General features: G+C 50.2%; 3 protein-coding genes across 3 annotated transcripts; 1 reads left to right on the top strand and 2 right to left on the bottom strand.

Annotated features, from left to right (window-relative positions):
• Positions 1–488: 488 nt before the first annotated feature.
• Aspvir_001020 (KilA-N domain-containing protein) lies at positions 489–3,723 on the bottom strand (the record flags this gene model as incomplete). Its single annotated transcript, XM_043266150.1, is given in 6 exon segments — positions 489–1,782; positions 1,835–1,967; positions 2,023–2,220; positions 2,272–2,998; positions 3,018–3,111; positions 3,716–3,723. The coding sequence occupies 6 exon segments, from the start codon at positions 3,721–3,723 to the stop codon at positions 489–491; spliced, it is 2,454 nt and encodes an 817-aa protein (XP_043122085.1).
• Positions 3,724–15,198: 11,475 nt separating this feature from the next.
• On the bottom strand, positions 15,199–16,880 carry Aspvir_001019 (myo-inositol transporter; the record flags this gene model as incomplete). Its single annotated transcript, XM_043266149.1, has 4 exons — positions 15,199–15,684; positions 15,749–16,236; positions 16,301–16,663; positions 16,742–16,880. 4 exons carry the CDS (start codon positions 16,878–16,880, stop codon positions 15,199–15,201), a joined length of 1,476 nt encoding a protein of 491 aa, XP_043122084.1.
• Positions 16,881–17,602: 722 nt separating this feature from the next.
• Aspvir_001018 (cytochrome P450) lies at positions 17,603–19,242 on the top strand (the record flags this gene model as incomplete). Its single annotated transcript, XM_043266148.1, has 2 exons — positions 17,603–17,708; positions 17,762–19,242. 2 exons carry the CDS (start codon positions 17,603–17,605, stop codon positions 19,240–19,242), a joined length of 1,587 nt encoding a protein of 528 aa, XP_043122083.1.
• Positions 19,243–19,781: the final 539 nt, after the last annotated feature.

Genomic DNA, 19,781 nt, shown 5'->3' with positions numbered 1-19,781 from the left:
TACATCAAAGGTATGGCTTACAATGAACTGCTGTATCAGAACCCAATCAATTTTGTCCATATCCCTACATGCGATGAATGGAGAGCGGACCATATAAAAGAAAAGAAGACTCGTCCAAGGAAATTCGTGTCATCATGGTCGTCAATACGCAGTATATCCTTTCAGAAAACAACCGCACATTCCACAATATGACCCAAAGGCACCATAACGCTGATCATCCCGAGTATGAAATCAATGCAGAGGCCGTCGGTGGCCGACCCTGCAACCATTAATGACCCAAACAAAGGCATCCTAACAACGACCCTGGTAAAACTCGCAGACGGAAAAAAAGACACAAACGCAAGGTCTACTGAAGACCGCACAGGCTTCCATCCCACGCGCCGGGGGATGAGGGACCCGTCCCCTTTCTAACCTTCTTTACCCTGAACAACCAGATAAACGAATGCAAAGTCGGAAGCCAAACTACAAGTCCGGCTGTCTATGGCATATCATCGACGACGAGGTATGGCACCTCCGGCTTTCATAGGCTGTAGTCCCATTAGCACTCCGCCAACCGGTCCGCCAACTGTCGTTTCATTGGTCCGTCGGCGCTTGCTTTCGTACTCTCCATGGCTATCCGGCCGGCCCATGCGATCCAGGTCGTCGTCTTCCCGTCCCCGCTTGCCAGATCCCAACGATCCACTCATGGAGTATGTTGGCGCCGAGTTGGAAGCCACAGTGTAGTTGTCTGAGCCAGCTCCGTTCGATGACCCGCGGGTGTCGCTGACAATATTATACAAACTACTGGCAGCGGTCGGTCGAGGAGACGCGTAACCCGACGCCCATTGGGGAGGAGGCCCTCCACTTGTCCGTGGGGTCATACGCCCAGACCCGTTCTGCTGCGGGGAGCCGGTGATGTCGGTTGTCAGCTGCGAGTGCTCGCCCGCCAGACTACCAACCGAAGTGTTGGTGGTATAGGTGTAGGAACTCCGAGGGGCGCCGTAGCCCGTATTGTCATGCTGCACGTAGTCCGACTCGTGCTCAGGGCCAGACTCGCCCGCCCCAGGAGTAACGTGTCCATTGCTTTGCGAGTACCGATCCGCGGGCTTGACATCAGAAGTTTCAGTCTCCGACTGTCCTCCCGGGGCCCGTCCCGCTGGTGGTGCCATCTCATTTTTGATGTAAGAATGAGACGGCATCGTCTGGCCATACTGTGATAGGGAATGCTGTGGAGCATAGTGCGGGTGCGAAGAAGGAGCAGTCGAGTAGTACGGTTTCGAAGTGTCATACCCGGATTGACTCTGGTACGATTGCATGCCTTGCAGGTTGTTGCCAGGAGGCGTCGTCGCTGGGGTCGTGGGCATTGACCGTGCGTTGCTCAAAGTGGTATCGATTGACAGTGGCTGAGTGTTTGGTACGCCAGAGTTCATGCCTTGGTTATTCCAATCATACGAGCTACTCTGGTTTGAAAGGCCCATGAGACTCGAGGCGCTGGCGGGTGGAGTGGGAAACGTATGTGCTCGGTCGAGCGGAGGACGAGCACCAGGCTGAGGCATCTGGGAAGGAATGGAGGTCTGCATGGAGTGATGGTGGTGCAGAGCTGGCGGCTGAGAGGCTTGGGGGGTTCGCGCGGATGGTGGGCCCTCCAGTCGCCGTTGTTGTGATTCCTGCACGACCATATTCGTCCGAGTCTGATTTGTCGGATGGTACAGCAAACCACCGATATTGTGCACGAACAAGGGGTAGAGTAGATCAGTGATCTTTTCCTTGTTGGCAAATTCCAGAGCGCGCTCGAAGGGGATCCTGCATTCGATTAGCATTGCCCTTGACCAAGGTTTCATAAATAAGAACATACCACACTCCCTTCAGGTGCATAGGGCCGATCTTCACAACGTGGCGGACTTTCTCGCTCTTGAGGATGCCGTCCCGACGACCTCTAGTCATGCCAGCCACGTTGAGCAGCTTCGTACCGTTGATCATGTGGTTGTCTATTCATGGTTAATAACATTATTCGTCTATTTGTGTCGATCCAGAGATGCTTACCTTCTCTGCGCGCAACACAGACTCCCTTAGCTTCTACCTGATAACAGAGGCTCCCTTCGTCTTCCCACAAGGTGGCAGTGACTCGCGGCTTGGCACCTGGGGGCGCCAACTGTCCAGTGGTATCATAAACGAACCCTTGCATCGGTGTTCCTGTGGTGTTGCCATAACCAGGAGCTGTTACTGTGTGGCTGTTGACTGCTAGAGGAAGTTAGTACACCAAAGCATAGATACAAGGCACAGGAAGCTTACCAGGCAAAGGCAGCAACTGAGCAGGGACCTGGCCGCTCATCGATGTTGATGGCGGGGGTGGCGCGGGCTGGGTCGAGGCTACACCGCTAGGGTAGGCATATTGCGAGTAAGAGCTGGCAGGACCGTAGGTCGAAGCTGGCTGCAGGACAGGCGGTTGCTGGTGATATTGCGGATAGTGGGCCATTGCTCCTGCCGTCGGCGCTTGAGAAGCGTACGGCTGCGCGGATGAAAGATGCGACGAGTGCACGTCCATGTAGGGTTGCGTTTGGTTCATGCTGCCCAGAGGGGTCGGATTCGGGTAATAGCTGTCGCTCACCGGATTCTGCGCAACGGTGTAATCCTGCGAGGCGGAAGATTCCAGGGAGAGACGGCCGTGTCCACCAGCCACAAGGTCAACAGACGGCGGAGTTCTGGCCTCGCTGATGGTCGGTGCGGTCCCGGACGATAAGCTTGTCCGAGCGCTTGAGCTGGTCGAACCTGGAGCCGACTCTTCGTAGCTAGCCCTGTAGGACTGGCCCGAGACGATCGGCTGCGAGGCCGTGGGAAGACTGAGCGCCGGAAGTTTGTCACCAGACAACAGAGGTCGTTCCGCAGCGTGGTGGTTGTACCAAGGGATATCAACAGGACCTCTTGTGTGGACCTGGGAGATCGACGGTAGCTCCAGCTTTTCGGTTTGACGGGTAACGGTTTGAAAGTGTAGTAGCGAAGGAGCACTAGGAACGTCGAACTATTAGCGTCCGGCGTACCGTATATGAGATTTTTCTTCCTGCGTGTATATTTCCGTTGTTTTGTTTTGTGTAGAGGTCACGGATATCAGATTCGATGTCCGCGTCGAGAAGTCTGTCGTTTTTGTAAGAAACAAATGAAAAAGCCGATTCTCACGACAATGTCTCGTGAAATTCGAAAATGCGATGCTCAGGAAGCGGTGCAGGCAATGCAATGATCAATCGTGGAAGGTCGTCGAACGTCGTAAGCGTGAAATGTTTCAAGACCGTCGCTGGACAGAGGAAATCGCTATGCAGTGTGTACTGACAGAAATCTACATCCACAAACTTTTCTTCGACAAAAGGTGTGTAGTTTTCTTTTTTGGGATCGACCCGAACAAGACAGCACGGGGAAGCGAGACGAAGCGTTAACGGATCGCAGATTGGTCAACAAAACTCGCTCAACCAGATCAGAAGCAGGCAATCATGGGTCTCATTCAAATCGTAAAGAATATAGGGTTGTGTGAGGGGCGACGCGAAGTTCCAGCATCGAACGTCGAAACACTGCTTCTCATAAACCCACACTGTTGTGTGCCGACTCGGATATACGGTGTCTATCAGGTATGAAGTTCGTGATAGCTCGTTGCAGGTCATATACCGCTCGACGGATCGACAGTGGAGTCAGAGCAGACTAAAGGTAATCGCAGAAGTAGAGTAAGCAAAGCATTCAGGTCATTAACTTGGTCATGCAGGAAAAGAAAATATAAAGCATGGAAGCATGAAAGCAGAGTGGTTGAGTTGAGAAGACCAAGGCGGGATTCCTGTAGGTATGTATAGGAGCCATCAAACGGAAGGGATGGTACGGTGACGACGCGGCAAAGGGAGACTGGTGCAGGATAAAATCAAATTAAGAAAAAGGGAAAAAGCAAAAAGCAAAAAAGATTTCCGGCGGCAAATATAAGAGGAAAATAGAAAAAAACCGAAGATCAAACTCTCAGAGGGTCCAGATTGGGAAGATCAAACCAGAATGGAAGTGGAAGACGAGGCTCGAAGGCGGTGGGAGGCAAAGAATGATTGATTGCATTTGCACAGGACATAGGACATAGGATGATAGGACCCATAGAAAAGAGAGGTCAGGCAGACGGGGAGATCATGTACGGAAAAGTGGAGGCTGGGGGAGTGATAGTCCCAGTCTTGGTACGTAGAATAACAGGTAGGTAATAATAATAATGGAGATGGTGTAGACTGGGACTGGGAATGGTAGTACAGCAAACGCAGGACAAGACTGGACTGGACCTCTTAAGGCTAAGCCTAATAGGTAGCAGCAGCTGTGAGACAGGTTGGTTGGGGTGCGGAAAAAAGTGGAAGAGAAGGGTTGGTTAGGAAAGAAAAAGGAAGGGGAAAAATAAAAATAAATGGAAAAAAAAAAAAGAAAAAAAAGAAAGAAAGGACTAATAGAGGGTGATTGTAGGGCTATGCGTACCAACTTTTCGCTCTCACTCTCTCTTTTCTTGCTTCCCTTCTGTTTTAGGTTACTCTCTTGTCTTGCCTTGGAGCTTCAATGTCCTAGGGTAATATTGTATGCATGCGCAGGTGGTGTATGGAATGTATGCATGCATGTACGGTACAGACTTGGGCAAGGAACCTTAGATCAGAGGTAAGCTCTCAGCCATGGAACGAGAATCATCGATGTGAATCAATGGATGGGCCGAGCGGAGGGGAAGGTTGGTAGCGAGGATTGTGTAAATCTTGGGTTGGGAGGGGAAGAAAGGGCGAAGAGAGGGGGGCGGCAGCCGCTGAGCTTCCGCGTTTTAGTGGGAGGCTGGTGGTCTTCTAGCCAAAAGAGGCTTGGGAGGAAAGAGGTCGGAAGGGGAAGAAGACAACGACGACGAAGAAGCTGCGAGGTAAAATAGAGGGGAACGAAGACAGGGTGGATCAATCTCAGACAAGGGGATCAGGACGAAGAAGGTTATTTTCGGTGCGCAATAGAACTATGGAAGAAGTCCATAGGCAATAATGACAATGACAGCCTTCGAATATCGAACCGAAGGATTCCAGGGGAATGGAGAGCCAGTCCAGCAGGCACAGGAACCTTCAGTCTATCTTTGGATACCCGTTCACGCACCAAGCTATGGCGGGGACTGGTTGTAATCGTATGTATCCTTCGATCGAAAGAAGGGTCACTGAGGAGTGAACTCAACTCTCCAGCCGAGTCAAACCAGAGGAGACAGGAAATAACAACAATAAGGCAGGAGATCGACAACAATACAGTCAATGGACGCAAATAAGAGAATAGTAGGCATAGCAGTAAAGTAGCAGGAACAGAAACGTCAACATACCAACAACACGTGTAATGACAAGATGACTCTCTATCGCTGACAGACAGTAGGCTGGATAAGACTGCTGCTGCACGGGAATGTAAGAGAGGTAGCTGCAAGGCAACTCGGGTGTTGCAAAATGTTTCTCTCTTACACTTTCTGCTGATGGGTTTCTGCGTCGCTTTCCTTCGTTTATCTAAGCCCCCCGACCGGGTATGGGTCCTTCGGTGCTGGAGAAGCAGAGCAGAGACAGGGCGGGCACTTGTGGATCACTCGACGGTCCGTCAACAAACTACTGCTTAGTAGGCCTGGTTCTTGGACAATAATAAATCAGAAAAATCCATCAAATCGATGATAAAAAAACAAAAAAGACAAAAACAAATTGCTAAGGAGTTACTTCGTACGGGAGTACGGAGATTAAGTGAGATAATAAGAAAAAATCATGATATAATGACAATAATTTAGCAAGAAAATGGGATAGTAATAATAGCAAATACCAGGAAGGACCGAAAACCCAAAATAAATAAATAAATAAATAAAAAATTAAAGGGAAAAAAGAATAAAAAAAAGATGTGGATCGCCTAAGAGTAACGATGGGAGTAGGATCTTCTGGGTAGAAGACCGTGCGTCTTTTTGGCAGAAGGGCCGATACACCGTGGGAACGGGATCTGCTGCTGCTTCTTCTCCTCCTCTTGGTACTGGTAGGCTTGATCCTCCTCTTACCTTACTGTGGCAGGCTTCAGAGTCTAGAATGACAGAGCCCGAAGCCCAATGCTGGGTGTCAAGCTCATACAGAACCACAGAGATAAAGGAAGAATGATCCTCGCTAGCAGAACCGCCACGAAGCAAGGACCACCGCGGCCGGATAAGCTAAACAGGTCTCCGGAAAGGAACGACCGTTTAGGTTAAAGAGGACGACGATCTCTGCTGAAGCGCTGTCTTGCGGACTCGGCTACAGCGATTGGCCCGAGAGAGGAAGGATAAATTTGGTACATCAAAACAGCAAGTGGCAGCAATTGAAATGACAGTCAGGTTGTGCAGAAAATAGAGTGATCAAGCACAATAATAATGAGAAGAAAAAAAATAAGAAAGAATAAAAACAAAAAAGTGAAAATACCTGTTTCATAAGCTTGAGTTATGGAAGGCTGCCGAAGATGATGTTCAAGGAAATGAACGACGTCTGTTTCTGCAGGGTCGGGCAATGATTAAAACAACACACGCATTGCAAATCAGCCCCAGGATCAATCCTCGAACTCAAGAGGAGTGAGCTGTTGAAGGGTGGATAATATAATAATTTTAAAAACACCATGTCATTACTTCTGCTTCATAAACCTCAGGGGTTATCTATTGTACGTAGATTCGGACCTGGAGTTGGTTAAGCTAACAGAAGAATTTCAAATCATACAAGTATATCGACCCATATTCCTCTTGCCTGCCAAACCAGCAGATAATAACTGAGGATAGCAATTTGAAATGAATACTGCACAGACTATGTGCTATCTATCCCTAGAGCAAAGTGTTAGGATAGATCGTGTTACTGTAAGTAATTCGATCGTCCTGCAATGCTAGGATGATGCTGGATCGTTCTTGGCGGGCGATCCGTGGCCCAATCCAAATCCTGAGCGAAATTATTCATTCCTTTCAATTTTTTCTTTTTAATGAAATATCTTTTTTGAAGATTTTCTTCGTTCGGGACTGACAAATGACAAGGACTTCTGACAAATCGACGAGATAGCGTTTTCAATATCGTTGACAAAACATTAAGCCATGATCCTTGTACCTGTTGTATTGCAGTCCTAAACTTCCGGGGAATACATTTGTTTTCCTACAAATATTCCAGACTTCAAAGCAGCCAGATAGACCATGGTTAATTGGTTATTGACAGGATGTCTCAAGGTTGCAATTGTCTTCGCCACGAGAGCATCAGGCCCACCCAAACAAAGCGAACCAGAAAATCCACCGCCGAATACAATAATTCGTCAACTAAGAGAGATACCAGAGGCAATTCGCTACCATTGCGAAGTAACAGAGGTAACGAACCATGCAACTTTAATGGCTGCAATGCGCAGCGCTGATCGAGATGAAAGCTTGAAGCAATCCTGGCGCCAAGTGGTGCTGTCAGGATGAGCTAAAGCTCGATAGTCAACGCAAGGAAGATTAGACGAGTTGCAAGTTGCAACTAGTACTCTTAACTACTGTACGATCATGTCGATTCTCGATAGAGAGATGCAAATAAGACAGCTGCAAGATTTCCGCAAGTCTAAACGGCGGTGGATCATAGAAAGATAGCATCGAACTACGGTCATGTAGAGAAGCAAGAACGGAAGCGTTCGGTACAGACCCAATGATCCACGAACCTCAGATACGTCGAATCGATAGGCTTCTACCAACGTCAATGCTCTGTCGGCTCTTGAAGATGCATTCGTCTCTTGTGATGATAATACCGCAAAAAAAAAAAGCCCCGATTCCAGAGCGACTTTCACCTTCGTCAGCATCGCTTTGACACTTGCAAACCCACATTGCACGGAATGCCAAATGTCAATACGAGGCTTACGACCTGTTTACAAGGGGCTGCACGAGCGGACTAGAGAACGCCAACGATGAGTAGCTTCCGGCCAAGTGGATCCGCCTCAGGCATAGAGGAACCCATTGGCCATGGCGTCATCCACAACCCTGCTAGCCAGTCCACTAACGATCTAGGTATCTATTCGTGTGGGCGACAGTGTGTGTCAGTGGAATAAGGCTTCGGGTCGATCTGGAGGGCGTTAGGGTGCGGACTGCGGGCCCGCCAGATAAAAAACCTAAAGAAAGAAAGAATGGATGAAGGAAGGACGAGAAGGCACCGGAAGCAAGACAGCTTGATGACTAGTTAGCAAGACAATTGGATTGTCATTTCTGACGAAGTATCCAAAAAGCAAGCCGGTCATTGCCGAGTTCTGAGTGTTGAAGTTGGGTGAAATGGTCAAATTCGAATCCTCCAACATTCCAGACCCATTCTCCATTCTCCACTGTTTTCTGGGAGAGTACTTTGTATGGAGTAGTCGATACTAGTTCAGTAAATGTATCAAGCATGGGGCAATTAAGGAACCCTTGTTTTCAAAAGAAAATAGAAAAAGAAAAGAGAAATATGTCAGCAAGTGAGAAAGGACCATGTCACACAATAAGCTGCAAGAGAAGAAGAAGCAAGCCAGGATGAGCGAGATGACAGGGATCGGTGCAGATAGCAGGGATGGAACAACTGGTCGAGAAAGCACCACGAAAGCCAGCGGTGGCGCGCGAAGAACAGTCGATCCAAGCCCATAATTTCATGCTATCATGGGAGGACCTCTCAACAGACAACAGCTCCGAAGAGAGGCCCGTGTCAAGCTTGGCTGATCGTCATCAGCTACCTACAGTGTACTGTTTAGGTAAGTACGGAGCACTGGTGTATGATTAGCAAGAGACCGGGAATTACCGTAGTAAATCTCGACTTTCAACATAATCGGATCCGATCATATCAAATCTCCAACAATAGTCAAGTGACAATTGACGCATGAATCAAATAGTTTCCTCATTGGAAGATTCTACGGATACCGCGTGTGTCTTCCAGAATGCTGAGCATTGTTTGATGTATCAGAACCTACAAAGTCGGTCAAGGACACACTCCAACCCCCGTGACACGTCCACGATCCAGCCCAAAGTCTCCATCGACTTCCTCTGTGCTTACTGCTTAGGTTTCCTGACTCTTGTCAAATTAAATGTTTGTAGTAATTCTCCGCGTGAGATAGCGTCTCAACCGACCCTTTACGGAGACAATATCAGCCAGGATCCTTGAACAGGATGATATGATCTATGCCCTATTCCATAGAAAGTATTTTGTTGCCTACTACGGGTAGCAGATTCCAAATCGATTGAGAGTCAATACTACGGAGGATCGAGTTTCACATCGTTTGGCCTCTGTGTCTACATACACCGTCCTGTTGCAATAGTGCCTAGAGCAGGTTCTCTGTCCTCCGCTGTCAACCTACCAGGCTAAGAAGCTCGGGTTCGTTATCGCCGACACAATATTTCGTGGAAATTATCCCCATATGATCGTAATCTTTCTATCTTCAACAAGCGCAAGGGCGATATTGCGGTAAGCACGACGACGAAGTGAAGCATCACTCAAGGTCTCACCGCTTTTTAAGATATACTTGTGGTCGCCGTCAAGCAATGTCAGTTGGACAGGTCCGCTCGTTTCCAGTTGTCCTATGCTCGGCTGACATGAGGAAAAGGAAGATTGATAGGCCAAGACGACTCTTCTTGCAGCAACTCTGACCCCTTGCTTGAGGTGGGGCGATGAATGAGTTAGTACTAAAAGGGCTAGGCTAGTATGGCATACATACGGATACCAACTTCTGCGTATTGACAAGTGAGACAGTCATCGTGATTGATCCTCCAGGCTCAGGTTGAGGTCGGACTTTGAGACTCTGACCCCACCACAGTTCTGCGACGCATTGAATCAACCCCGCTCTTCTAGCCAGATTCATCTTACTCATCCGTTCACTAGAACTATTTGACACAGTGATCTGAAGGAAGTACCTGACTGACTACAGAATCAACATGGTCTGGATTTACCATATCACCGCCCACGTTCTGGCGTCTTCCTCATTGACTCTGGCGGCCACTCATACGGTGCCACAGCATAGCTGTGTATAGACCATATGCGAGCGTAATCAGCAGGCAATGAGCGCCTAGTAGAGGAAGTCATAACTACTGAGCGATGTAGCACCTGAACAGGCTAGTCATTCTACGCGTGCTGTTTCGGAACGATAGGTACTTAGACAAGATACTCGAAAGGAATCAACAGACGATTTTTGCTGGTCACGAAAGAGCAGTCCTCCGCATGCCGACAAATCCATTCTCAATGTTTATGTTTGTGTTGAGGTCAAGGCATCAAGCAGTTGAATATTTAGCGTTCAGTAATGCTTATGCACTTGGCACAAGGAAGCGTGCCGGTTCAATGCATGTTAAACCTATATGCATGCCTCTTGTTCACCTAATAAATATATATTGCCTCTGACATGTGCTTCCAGTGTACCTGCAGGTCTCTTTCTTCTCTGGGTTGAGCCATTCTGGACTGCAACTGCTCTCAGTTATACCACTGACAGACTCTACTCTTTCCGACATGGCAGATAATTGAAAAGGAGAGTATCACCATGAACTATTGCGATGAAGATCTACCGTGGCGATAGCAGACATGCTGCGGACGACGGCCCGACTCCCGCAGCCGCCGTACATACAGCAGATCCCTGTGGGGTGCTGTAGCTCCTATTCCTAGCCCATACTCCAAGTTCTAACTTCCAAGTCCATATTGAGTGAGCTCTGTAAGCTCATCGTATGATCCATTTGCTTGGGTTCCGCCTGCAATCTCCTGAAATATTAGTCCCAGGGGAAAGCCTTGGAAATGCGTAGGGACAGGTCCAATCACAGCGCGATACCTAGAAAAGAGCATAGGCGCCTGCGGAGTTTCCTCTTCCATAGTTCCATGTTTTTGAGTCAGAGCTTAGGAGTTCGGGCCTGTCCAATCCGGACCCCGCTCGCTAACTTCATTAGCCAAACTAGCTGGATGCTTTAGGTTCCGCAGCGCAACCATGGATAAAAGACAGCCGCAACCGCCTGGATCTTCCGACGGTCAGGGCTCTAGTCAAGGGCCACTGTCATCCAGTCATCCGCCACTGCGCTAGAACGGAATCCGCAAATGTGGTGGCAATCAGTGCGGATTTCGGCGCTCAGGATCCTGGTCGCTTTGATGCTTGCAACCTTGCAAATTGCAATCTTGGTTAGTGGCCAATCAAAAGTGCGGTGGACTGGTTCTTCATGCTATGCGGGACTTATTTATGGACTGGTCTCAATTAGTCAATTTCCTAGTTTCCTTATCACCTATCTACTCCGGACTCCGTAGTTTTCTGGCACAGACAAAGAGCGGGTTAAATCGGCGCAAGCTCAATTTCCTCTCGAGCATGACTAAAGGTACCTCTACTCAGGAGTGATACCTGCTAGCAAGATCTTGGCCAATCATGATGCCAGTCAGAGTCACGCCCACAAGTTCATTTACATTTATCAATACCACTAATTCCAGCAATGGGGAATAATAATCAACTAAACCAAACTGTGTCAAGCAACGGCTGTACCTTGCAGCTGCCATGCACTCCAACCTCCGTAGCTAACTAACTACCTTACAACCTATCCAAGACCAAATCCGGACCCAAACCGAATGAACGCCAGGAATGAAATCCCGCAGCGAAGCTAGCAAAACCAACCGATGGCCTAGAAGCGAAGTTTCGCATTAGCTCATAGCTAGGACAGACAGCAGTTCTTGGCCTGCAATGTGCATCCTGCAGGAATTTACCCAGGATTTAGTATTCCGTGTCTACTGCACTTGTATCCGCAGGTACAGTGCAGAAAGAATAGCTGTATCTAGATACTTCGTGGTATGTTTACAACTTGTGTCTTGCAAGGATATCTTCAGATCCATCCTTCTCGCGCAGTCTCTCTATGGACTCTGGCAGGTATACGCAAATACCTTAGACTCTCTCCACGTTACACCTGACTATATTGTTCGTGACCGGTGTGACATGGTGGGGATATGAGGTAGCTACCCTGCTATGGATAATTCTAGGTACTTGCAGTATCGGAGTTTCTCTCGCCAATCACAGTTGCCAGCAGATCTAGTTTAGTGTGCAAGGCAAAATCTTAAAGTTGCCTACTTATCCTTTTTATTCGCGATCATCTAGCGCCACAAGTCCTCGTCTCCGTACAGATACTCCGTACAGTCAGCATCTTGAAACTCGACCTGTGCAACCCTACGGAGTATATGCTGTGCCACTCTGTATCTTCTAGAATCCAGCCTGGATGGTATGGAATTGAATCGCCACTCGCCAGGCTATCTGCCTCATGGCACGTTCCGAGATGATCGCATCGCCTCGAGTTCGCAATCTTCACGAGAATGAAGGTGTAACCTGCCCAGCAGGGATACCCTGCAACCATTCTGAGAATGCTCCACCGGACATTTGACATCGCCAGTTACAACTACCCTGTGATATGATAGCAGCAATGCTCGAGTCCGCCATGTCATATCCTCCGCCCCCAGCCGAAATGCCTATGAACCAATGATCTACTTGCTGATTCTGCTCCTGACGGCGTGAGATATTGCCCCAACAGGATCCGCTGTCTTGATAGGTTGATAATGCATGGGGGTTAGATTAACAGCGCCAACGGTCATGGCCAGTTTCGGCTTGGCCTTTAACTTCGCTCCGGCGCTTGCTGCGATAGCCTAGTCTACGGAGTACGGACTACGGAGTACAGCCTACAGGAGGGCTAAGCATCGAGGACCGCAGGATTATCATAGTAACTGGTGATTATACATGATGTGCATTGCAGGTAATTAACCTTACATTGCATCCCGCTCGCTGCATTTTGCGGATGCAGAGAGGCATATCAATAGATCCGAGAGGATCTCACTCGTGAGCGACGACAAAAAAATATATTTCTAGAGAGATACTTGGATATCTTCATTACTCTCCTCTGTAGTGCAGTATCTTGTACGCATACTGAATAATGGAGTACGTTCCGACATTTCCATCCTGGCAGGATGGATCGCCAGATCATCGTCGGCGTGTAACCTCAAAGCCAGATCCCTGTTTGACTTGACTTGAGTTTTGGTAAATCCCTAGTCCATACAGAATTACAGACAAGGAGATGAAATCTGTGCAACAATCCTTCAACAGCTGACCAGGGTGAGTGAACATGGACAAAATTGGTGACGTTGACCAATCGACAGAGTTGAAGACATAACATGGCTGTTCAGTCATCACGGACCTCCTCTCCTTGGACTCGGGGGGATTTCCCCTCAGATCATCATCCTCATCAACAGACAACAACAGTATGGCCAGGCTCCTACCTTGGTTCTTAGGTAGTATCTACCTACTCGGCAAGAAATAGAGGGGCAAGGTGACGGAAAATTTCCGGATGCTATTGGTGGAAGTGAGAGCTCATCCTGGGGCTGCACATGTTGAGGGGCGTCAAGAGGCGGATCGACTGGCTGAGGGAGCGACCACGTAGTCAACGAGGGGACACGGTCACCCGTGATGCAGCGAACCGTGAGCCTCCAGTGGGCACTGTTATCTATGCTATCTAATAATAAATAATGACAATGACAATGACAACGACAACGAAGACTAGCTGAATCAAGGAAAAGAACAACCAAATGAACTTGGGTACCTACTCAGCGTCGACCATGGCCAACTGGTCAATAGTCAATACCTCTCACCTTGGTCACCGCAGTGCCAACGCCGACGAGTCGTAAGCCGTAACAACACCACCGGAATAATCCGAGTCGAATTACTCCGTATCGTAGCGAGATAATCATCAATGATCGATTCATGGCTTGACCGCCGATACCCCCTTCGCCCTCGCCGTGCTCCTTGCTTGATGGCGTGCGCTGTCCCCGTACTGTCCAGAGTACAGTACGTGCGTACAGTACTTACGTAGTGGAGCAGGGTCTGCCAGGTCTGGCCGCCATCCACACTTACCTTAGCCTGGCAAGTTGCAATGGCAAATGGCGGGACCCAGGTTTCAGCTGCAACGACCCGTTGGTGCATATGCGAGTGTTGAGGCAGGAGACTAGGGTGGATGGTTGGGGGTTGTGGATGGACGTGGATCGGTCCAACATCCACATCCACACCCCATCCCCGCTTGCCAGATCATCACTTTTGATTACCTTGGTTTGTAGACTTGAAGGTGCACGGGTCAGATTCTGTCTCGACTATCGAACTATCCATGAATAAATGGAGATACTAATACTATCAAAGAGGAAATTCAGTACGCTGGGCTCCACATGACTTGAACGTGTCATGACACTCGTGATCTCCAATGCAGAGCTGCGGTCACCTCTCGCCAGTAGTCAGTCTGTTCATGCTCTGACAATGACAAGCATGATCTACCTGCCTCATACACAATTACACAGGAGCCAAAGCGATAATCATTCCGACAAAATCATGGCTATCGTGCATGACGTAGCCATGGTGTCTGTATACATCTGTACTACCTCGGATACTGTGCCCAGCACAGCCCAATACATACCTGTTAGGCAGTATGTACTATGTACCCCCTTGATTCTCCACATGACTCGCAAGTGCAGCATACCAGGTATACACGTGTATCTGCATACAGAACGAAAGAAGGCTTCAAGGCATCAGGATCATGTCAGATATCCAGCCCAGGAATGTAAATCGTTTCCTTGCTCATCCACCTCCAGCCAGCCACTACTATCAACAGTTGACTGACCGCAACCCCGTCCTCACCGTCTTTTCCAGCGACGTCAATGATCAAATCTACTGGGTTTGATAAATCGAGAGACTGATAGTACCTATCCCTCTCGTTGTACTCCATCTCAGCTCAATTGTGCCCAGTGCACCGTACACTGACGCTGCACAAGTTCTTATGCCTTTATGCAAAGCGATGTAGTCAACCTTATTTCGATGCCGTGTTGACGTCGAGTACTGTAGGATGTAGAGTATACAGCAGATGTACCTGCTCTTGAGCTGTAATGATCATAATGAACAGATCAAGGAGGGCGTGCATTTCTTATAGTGCAGAGTACTGTACATCAGATAAAGACAGGGATATGGACTTAATCAACTTGTACACTGCGCGTTGACCAGTGCATAGATGCGTAGGTGTATATGAGAGTTTATTCAGACTTCAACTTTGTATCCTATATATAGCTTGCGGATGTATATCTGAACGTATCAGCTATGAGCTTCAGAGCTATACAGACAACAAATAGAGATATATTTCAGATGTAGAGTGTGGGTATAGCAGTCAGTATCTGGTGTCACTTGGTTTATCTCAATAGCTAATAATGAGCATCCGGCACGCTCCAACTAGACATCCACCGGCTTCTGCCTTTCCCGAAGCTTCCGCTCCCTCTGCAGCTGTTTAGCATACTTAACTCCAAAGCCATGTCTATACACCTCCCGCACCGACTCCAGCGGCATATTATGCACCTCCGCGTAACAGAAAATGACAAACACCCAGCCGACGAAGCAAATACCGGCATAGAAACCGAATGCCCCGCTCGGCGTCATGGCCTTCATCATCGACAGAAACATCGACGAGATGATAATGTTGCATCCCCAGCAGGTCACCGTGTTCATCATCGTGCCGAGCGCGCGGACTTCCAGCGGCAGGAACTCCGTGCCAACCCATGCGATTGGGGCGACGCCGGCGGCGAAAAAGGCTACGTAGATGATGATGGTTACGAGGAGGAGGATGCTTGCCCAGCTCATTTGCTGCGTTTGGACCACGGTGAGGTCGTGGTTGACGGGGATCCAGTGGAAGGCGATGGCGGCGACTACTAGAGAGAGGGACTGTGGGTTGTTAGAAGATCATCTTGACTATGGAGAAGGACGGGGAAGTTGCCATTCCGAGGACGGTGATCAAGAGGACCACGCGTCTGCCAAAACGATCGATGGATGCAAAGTTGGCAAAGCCGAACAGAAAGTTCGTCGCGCCGACCACCATCGACACGGCGGTGGGTTTGTTAAAGCCCACCATGGAGAACAGCGTGGCGGAATAGTACATGAGCGTGTTGAACCCGCCCAGCTGGGATATGGCCATGACGATGCAGGCCGTGACGAGGGCTCGCACGTTCTCGCGCACCGTGAAGAGCTGCTTCATCTGCCACCACAGGCTCCTCTCCGAGACCGACACCGCCGCTTCCTCGATGGAATGCTGGATCAGCCGGGCTTTTGCATCCACCTGCTGATCGGTGGCTTGTGGGAAGATCCGTTTCAGCACTTGCCGTGCCTCCTCACCGTGACTGTGCGAGATCAATTGACGGGGAGTCTCGGGACACCATGGCATGGCGGCGCCCAGCATCAGGGCAGGAAGCGCCCCGATACCGACCATGTACCTCCCAGCTATGGGCTACATCGGTAAACGCAGCGCCGAGTGCGTACGACACAAACTGGCCAAATGCCACACAGAGATTATCAAAGACTATCAGCCGGCCGCGGAATCGAGCAGGTGCCATCTCGCCAATATACAGAGGGATGATCATGGCGGCGTTGCCAACGCCAAACCCGACGACGAGCCGTCCAACCGTCATCTGCGCTATGGAATACGCAGCGGCCTGGATCACGGTGTCCACGACGAAGAGCGCACAGCCCACATAGATGCCGAGCTTGCGTCCGTACTTGTCAGATGTCAGACCGGCTAGTACTGCGCCGATCAGCGCGCCTCCGGAGGTGATGGAAGTGACCAGCTCTTGCTCGCTAGAGGAGAGGGCTTTGCCTAGACCTGTTCCCAGGCTGACCAATACCGCAGAGATGACGCCAGTATCGTACCCTACGTGCAATTAATTGAATGCTCCAGGGTATAGGTGCGGGTACTAGCCGAACAAAAATCCTCCCATGGACACCGTACAAGCAATCAGCCACACGGTCTTTCCCGGGTCGGTCATCTCGATCGAGTCGTCTGGATTCTCGTCGCCCAGATGCTCTTGATGGACGGCTTCCGCTTTGCCATCCAGTGACAGCTTCATCGAGTCGGTGTCGGAATCCATTGCGAATTGATCTGATCTACGTCGTTATACTAGCACGCTGGCATAGAGGTAGATAATACTGAGGAGTCAATTCACTCCTTGTTGCTGAACAGTGAGATCACAGCATTTATACCAGATACATCTAACCCCTCACGCCAAACCTTGTCAACAAACACAGCATTCTTCATGAAGCCAAACGGACTCTACGCAACATCATACACGGGGCCCCAGATTTCCCCGCACTGATTCCCCAGACTCCATACTTCAGTGCATTCATTAGGGCGAAGACCCGGCTATCGACATCAGATACCGGCGTGGCTTGCGGGATTGGGTCCTTTCCATGGAAACAATAGCCGATCCCAGCTTGCTACTGCTAGAAGTGGCAGCTCTGTCGCGGGGTAAATGGACCTATTTTGATCGACTTCGTGGGATGTTGCTTGTTCTTGTTCCTTGGTTGCGCCGAAGTATATCGTGGTGGCAATCCGAAGAGGAAATATTCCCCGCATATGCATGTACAGCAACTGACGAACTGAGGAACATGAACGATTGCTGATGACATGTCAGTGTTTAGGCTTAGAAGCGTCATTTGCCATGCACAGTTCATCGGCCCTCCATCTTGGGTTCCCTACTCAATGGTCTCCTCTTGTCTTCTAAGATATAAGAGCCTCTGGCTGTATCTACTGCCTGGTCATGAATCGATCTCCCAACTACTAGACTCTATACTTTTGTTGAGCACAGTAGCAATGTGGTCACTTTTCACAATTGCCCCGTATGCATGCATACTGGGCCTCCTCCTCTTCGTCTATTTCATTGCCTATCCATTTGTGGAGTACATCCGGGACCCCAAGGGTGAGTCAATCTTGATATGAAAAGATACGAACAGACAAAAGCTAACTTGTCAGGCCTCCGGAGATATCCCAACTTCCATCCCTTCTCAGGCATGTCTGCCATTCCTTTCATGGTGCTCGCATCCCGAGGCTTCCGTTCCATGGAGCTCATGAAGCTACACCGGAAACATCCCGTCCTCCGCACCGGCCCCAACACGCTGTCGTACGGGGACGTCCGCGCCATCAAGGACATCTACGGGCACAACACCAAGTGTATCAAGGACCCGTCGTACATCGTCACGGCAGGCACACACTACCATCTCGCCGACGTGGTCGACAAGCCCGACCACGCGCGCAAGCGCAAGGTGCTTTCGTCGGCGTATGCGCTCAAGAACCTGGAGACGTGGGAGTACAAAGTCAGCGACAAGCTCGAGCGGCTGATCGCGCACTTTGACCGGGTCTGCACGAAGCCTCCCTCACCGGCTGTGGCGGAGGGCAAGGCGGCGCCCGATCCGGCCGATCTGACGGTCGACTTTCGCGCGTGGACCAACTACTTTACTCTCGATGCCATTGCCGACATTGGTCTTTCGGAGAAGCTGGGCTTTCTGGACAGCGGCAGCGATGTGTGCACAGCCGAGAGGAAAGATGGGACGACGTACGAGGTGCACCTCCGCGAGGCGCTGTATCCGACTGCGCGCAAGCAGTCGCTGATTCTGTGGAACTACGAATGGTACCCCATGCTTAACCGGCTAGTAAATATCATCCCGTTCTTCGGGCGCATGCAACGCTCGGCAGACAACTGGGACAGCATCGTGTGGCGGCGCGCATCCGAACGCCTCCGCCGCTACGAGGCCGGCGAGAAGCTGGACGATTTCTTCCAGGCGCTGATGGAGGACAATAACGGACACCCGAACAACCTGGAATGGGGTGAGATCGTCGCCGAGGTTAATATTATGATGAACGCCGGCAGCGTGACGACCGCCATCGCCATCGCCAACATCATGTACCAGCTCCTCAAGAACCCGCGCTGTCTGGCCAAACTCCGCGAGGAAGTCGACGCCGTTTTGGACGACGACGAAATCATCGCCCCCTACGACAAAGTCAAGCACCTCCCCTACCTCCGCGCCTGCCTCGACGAATCCCTCCGCCTCTTCCCGCCCACCTCGCACGGCCTCCCGCGCCAGACTCCGCCCGAAGGCATGGAGATCCTGGGCCAGTGGGTGCCAGGCAACACCTCGGTGAGCATCTCAGCGCTGGTCGCGCACCGCGACGAGACCGTCTTCCCGCAGGCGGACCGGTACATCCCTGAGCGGTGGCTGGGCGAGGAAGGCAAGGCGCTGCAGCCGTACTTTGTGGCCTTCTCTGCGGGGGCGCGCTCCTGTATCGGGCGGAATATCTCTTACCTGGAACAAACCAAGGCGATTGCCTCGTTGGTCCATCGGTATGAGTTTGCCCTGCCTCATCCTGGATGGGAGTTGAAGCGGTTGGAAACGATGAACTTGATCTTGGGCGATATGCCTGTAAAGGTGTGGAGGAGGAACGTTAGACACGATTAATAGCCATAATCCACCGTTCTTTGCTTTAGATCCTCCATAGGACAGCCTGCATAGGTAGTACTCCGTAGACACTGTGCATAGAGTAGTGCAGCCCACTAGTCCGAAAAAGGATAATTGATAATTCCCACACATTCTCTTCCTCCGTCAACGTTCAACATCCCTCATCCCATCATCCACGAATTACCTCACAATAAAGAAAATGGGCTTCCATCCAATCGAACTCCGCATCCAAGTCCTCTCCCTCTCAGCCTTCGGCGTCGACACCAAAGCCATAGCAGCAGGGCTGGACATCCCCCTCCGCAGCGTCCACAAGATCATACAGCGGGCCAAAGAGCGGGGATTCGATCCCGCAACGAACCCGCGGGTCAAGATGGAGTACGTAGAGGATGCGGAGAGGTCTGGACGCCCGAAAAAGGGAAGTAGGGTGGCGGCAGCGGAGTCGCAGGCTGGTTCTGGTGCTGGATCTGGATCTGGTTCTGGTGTCGAGGCCGAGAGTGAAGCTGGGGAGGGGAAGTCGATGCCTGAGGCCGACATCTGAG

The sequence above is a fragment of the Aspergillus viridinutans genome, assembly GCF_018404265.1.
Source record: "Aspergillus viridinutans IFM 47045 DNA, scaffold_1, whole genome shotgun sequence".
Classification (NCBI taxonomy): Eukaryota; Fungi; Ascomycota; class Eurotiomycetes; order Eurotiales; family Aspergillaceae; genus Aspergillus; species Aspergillus viridinutans.
Note: the sequence above shows the minus strand (reverse complement) of the source record. Positions and strands in the feature narration are given on the sequence as shown.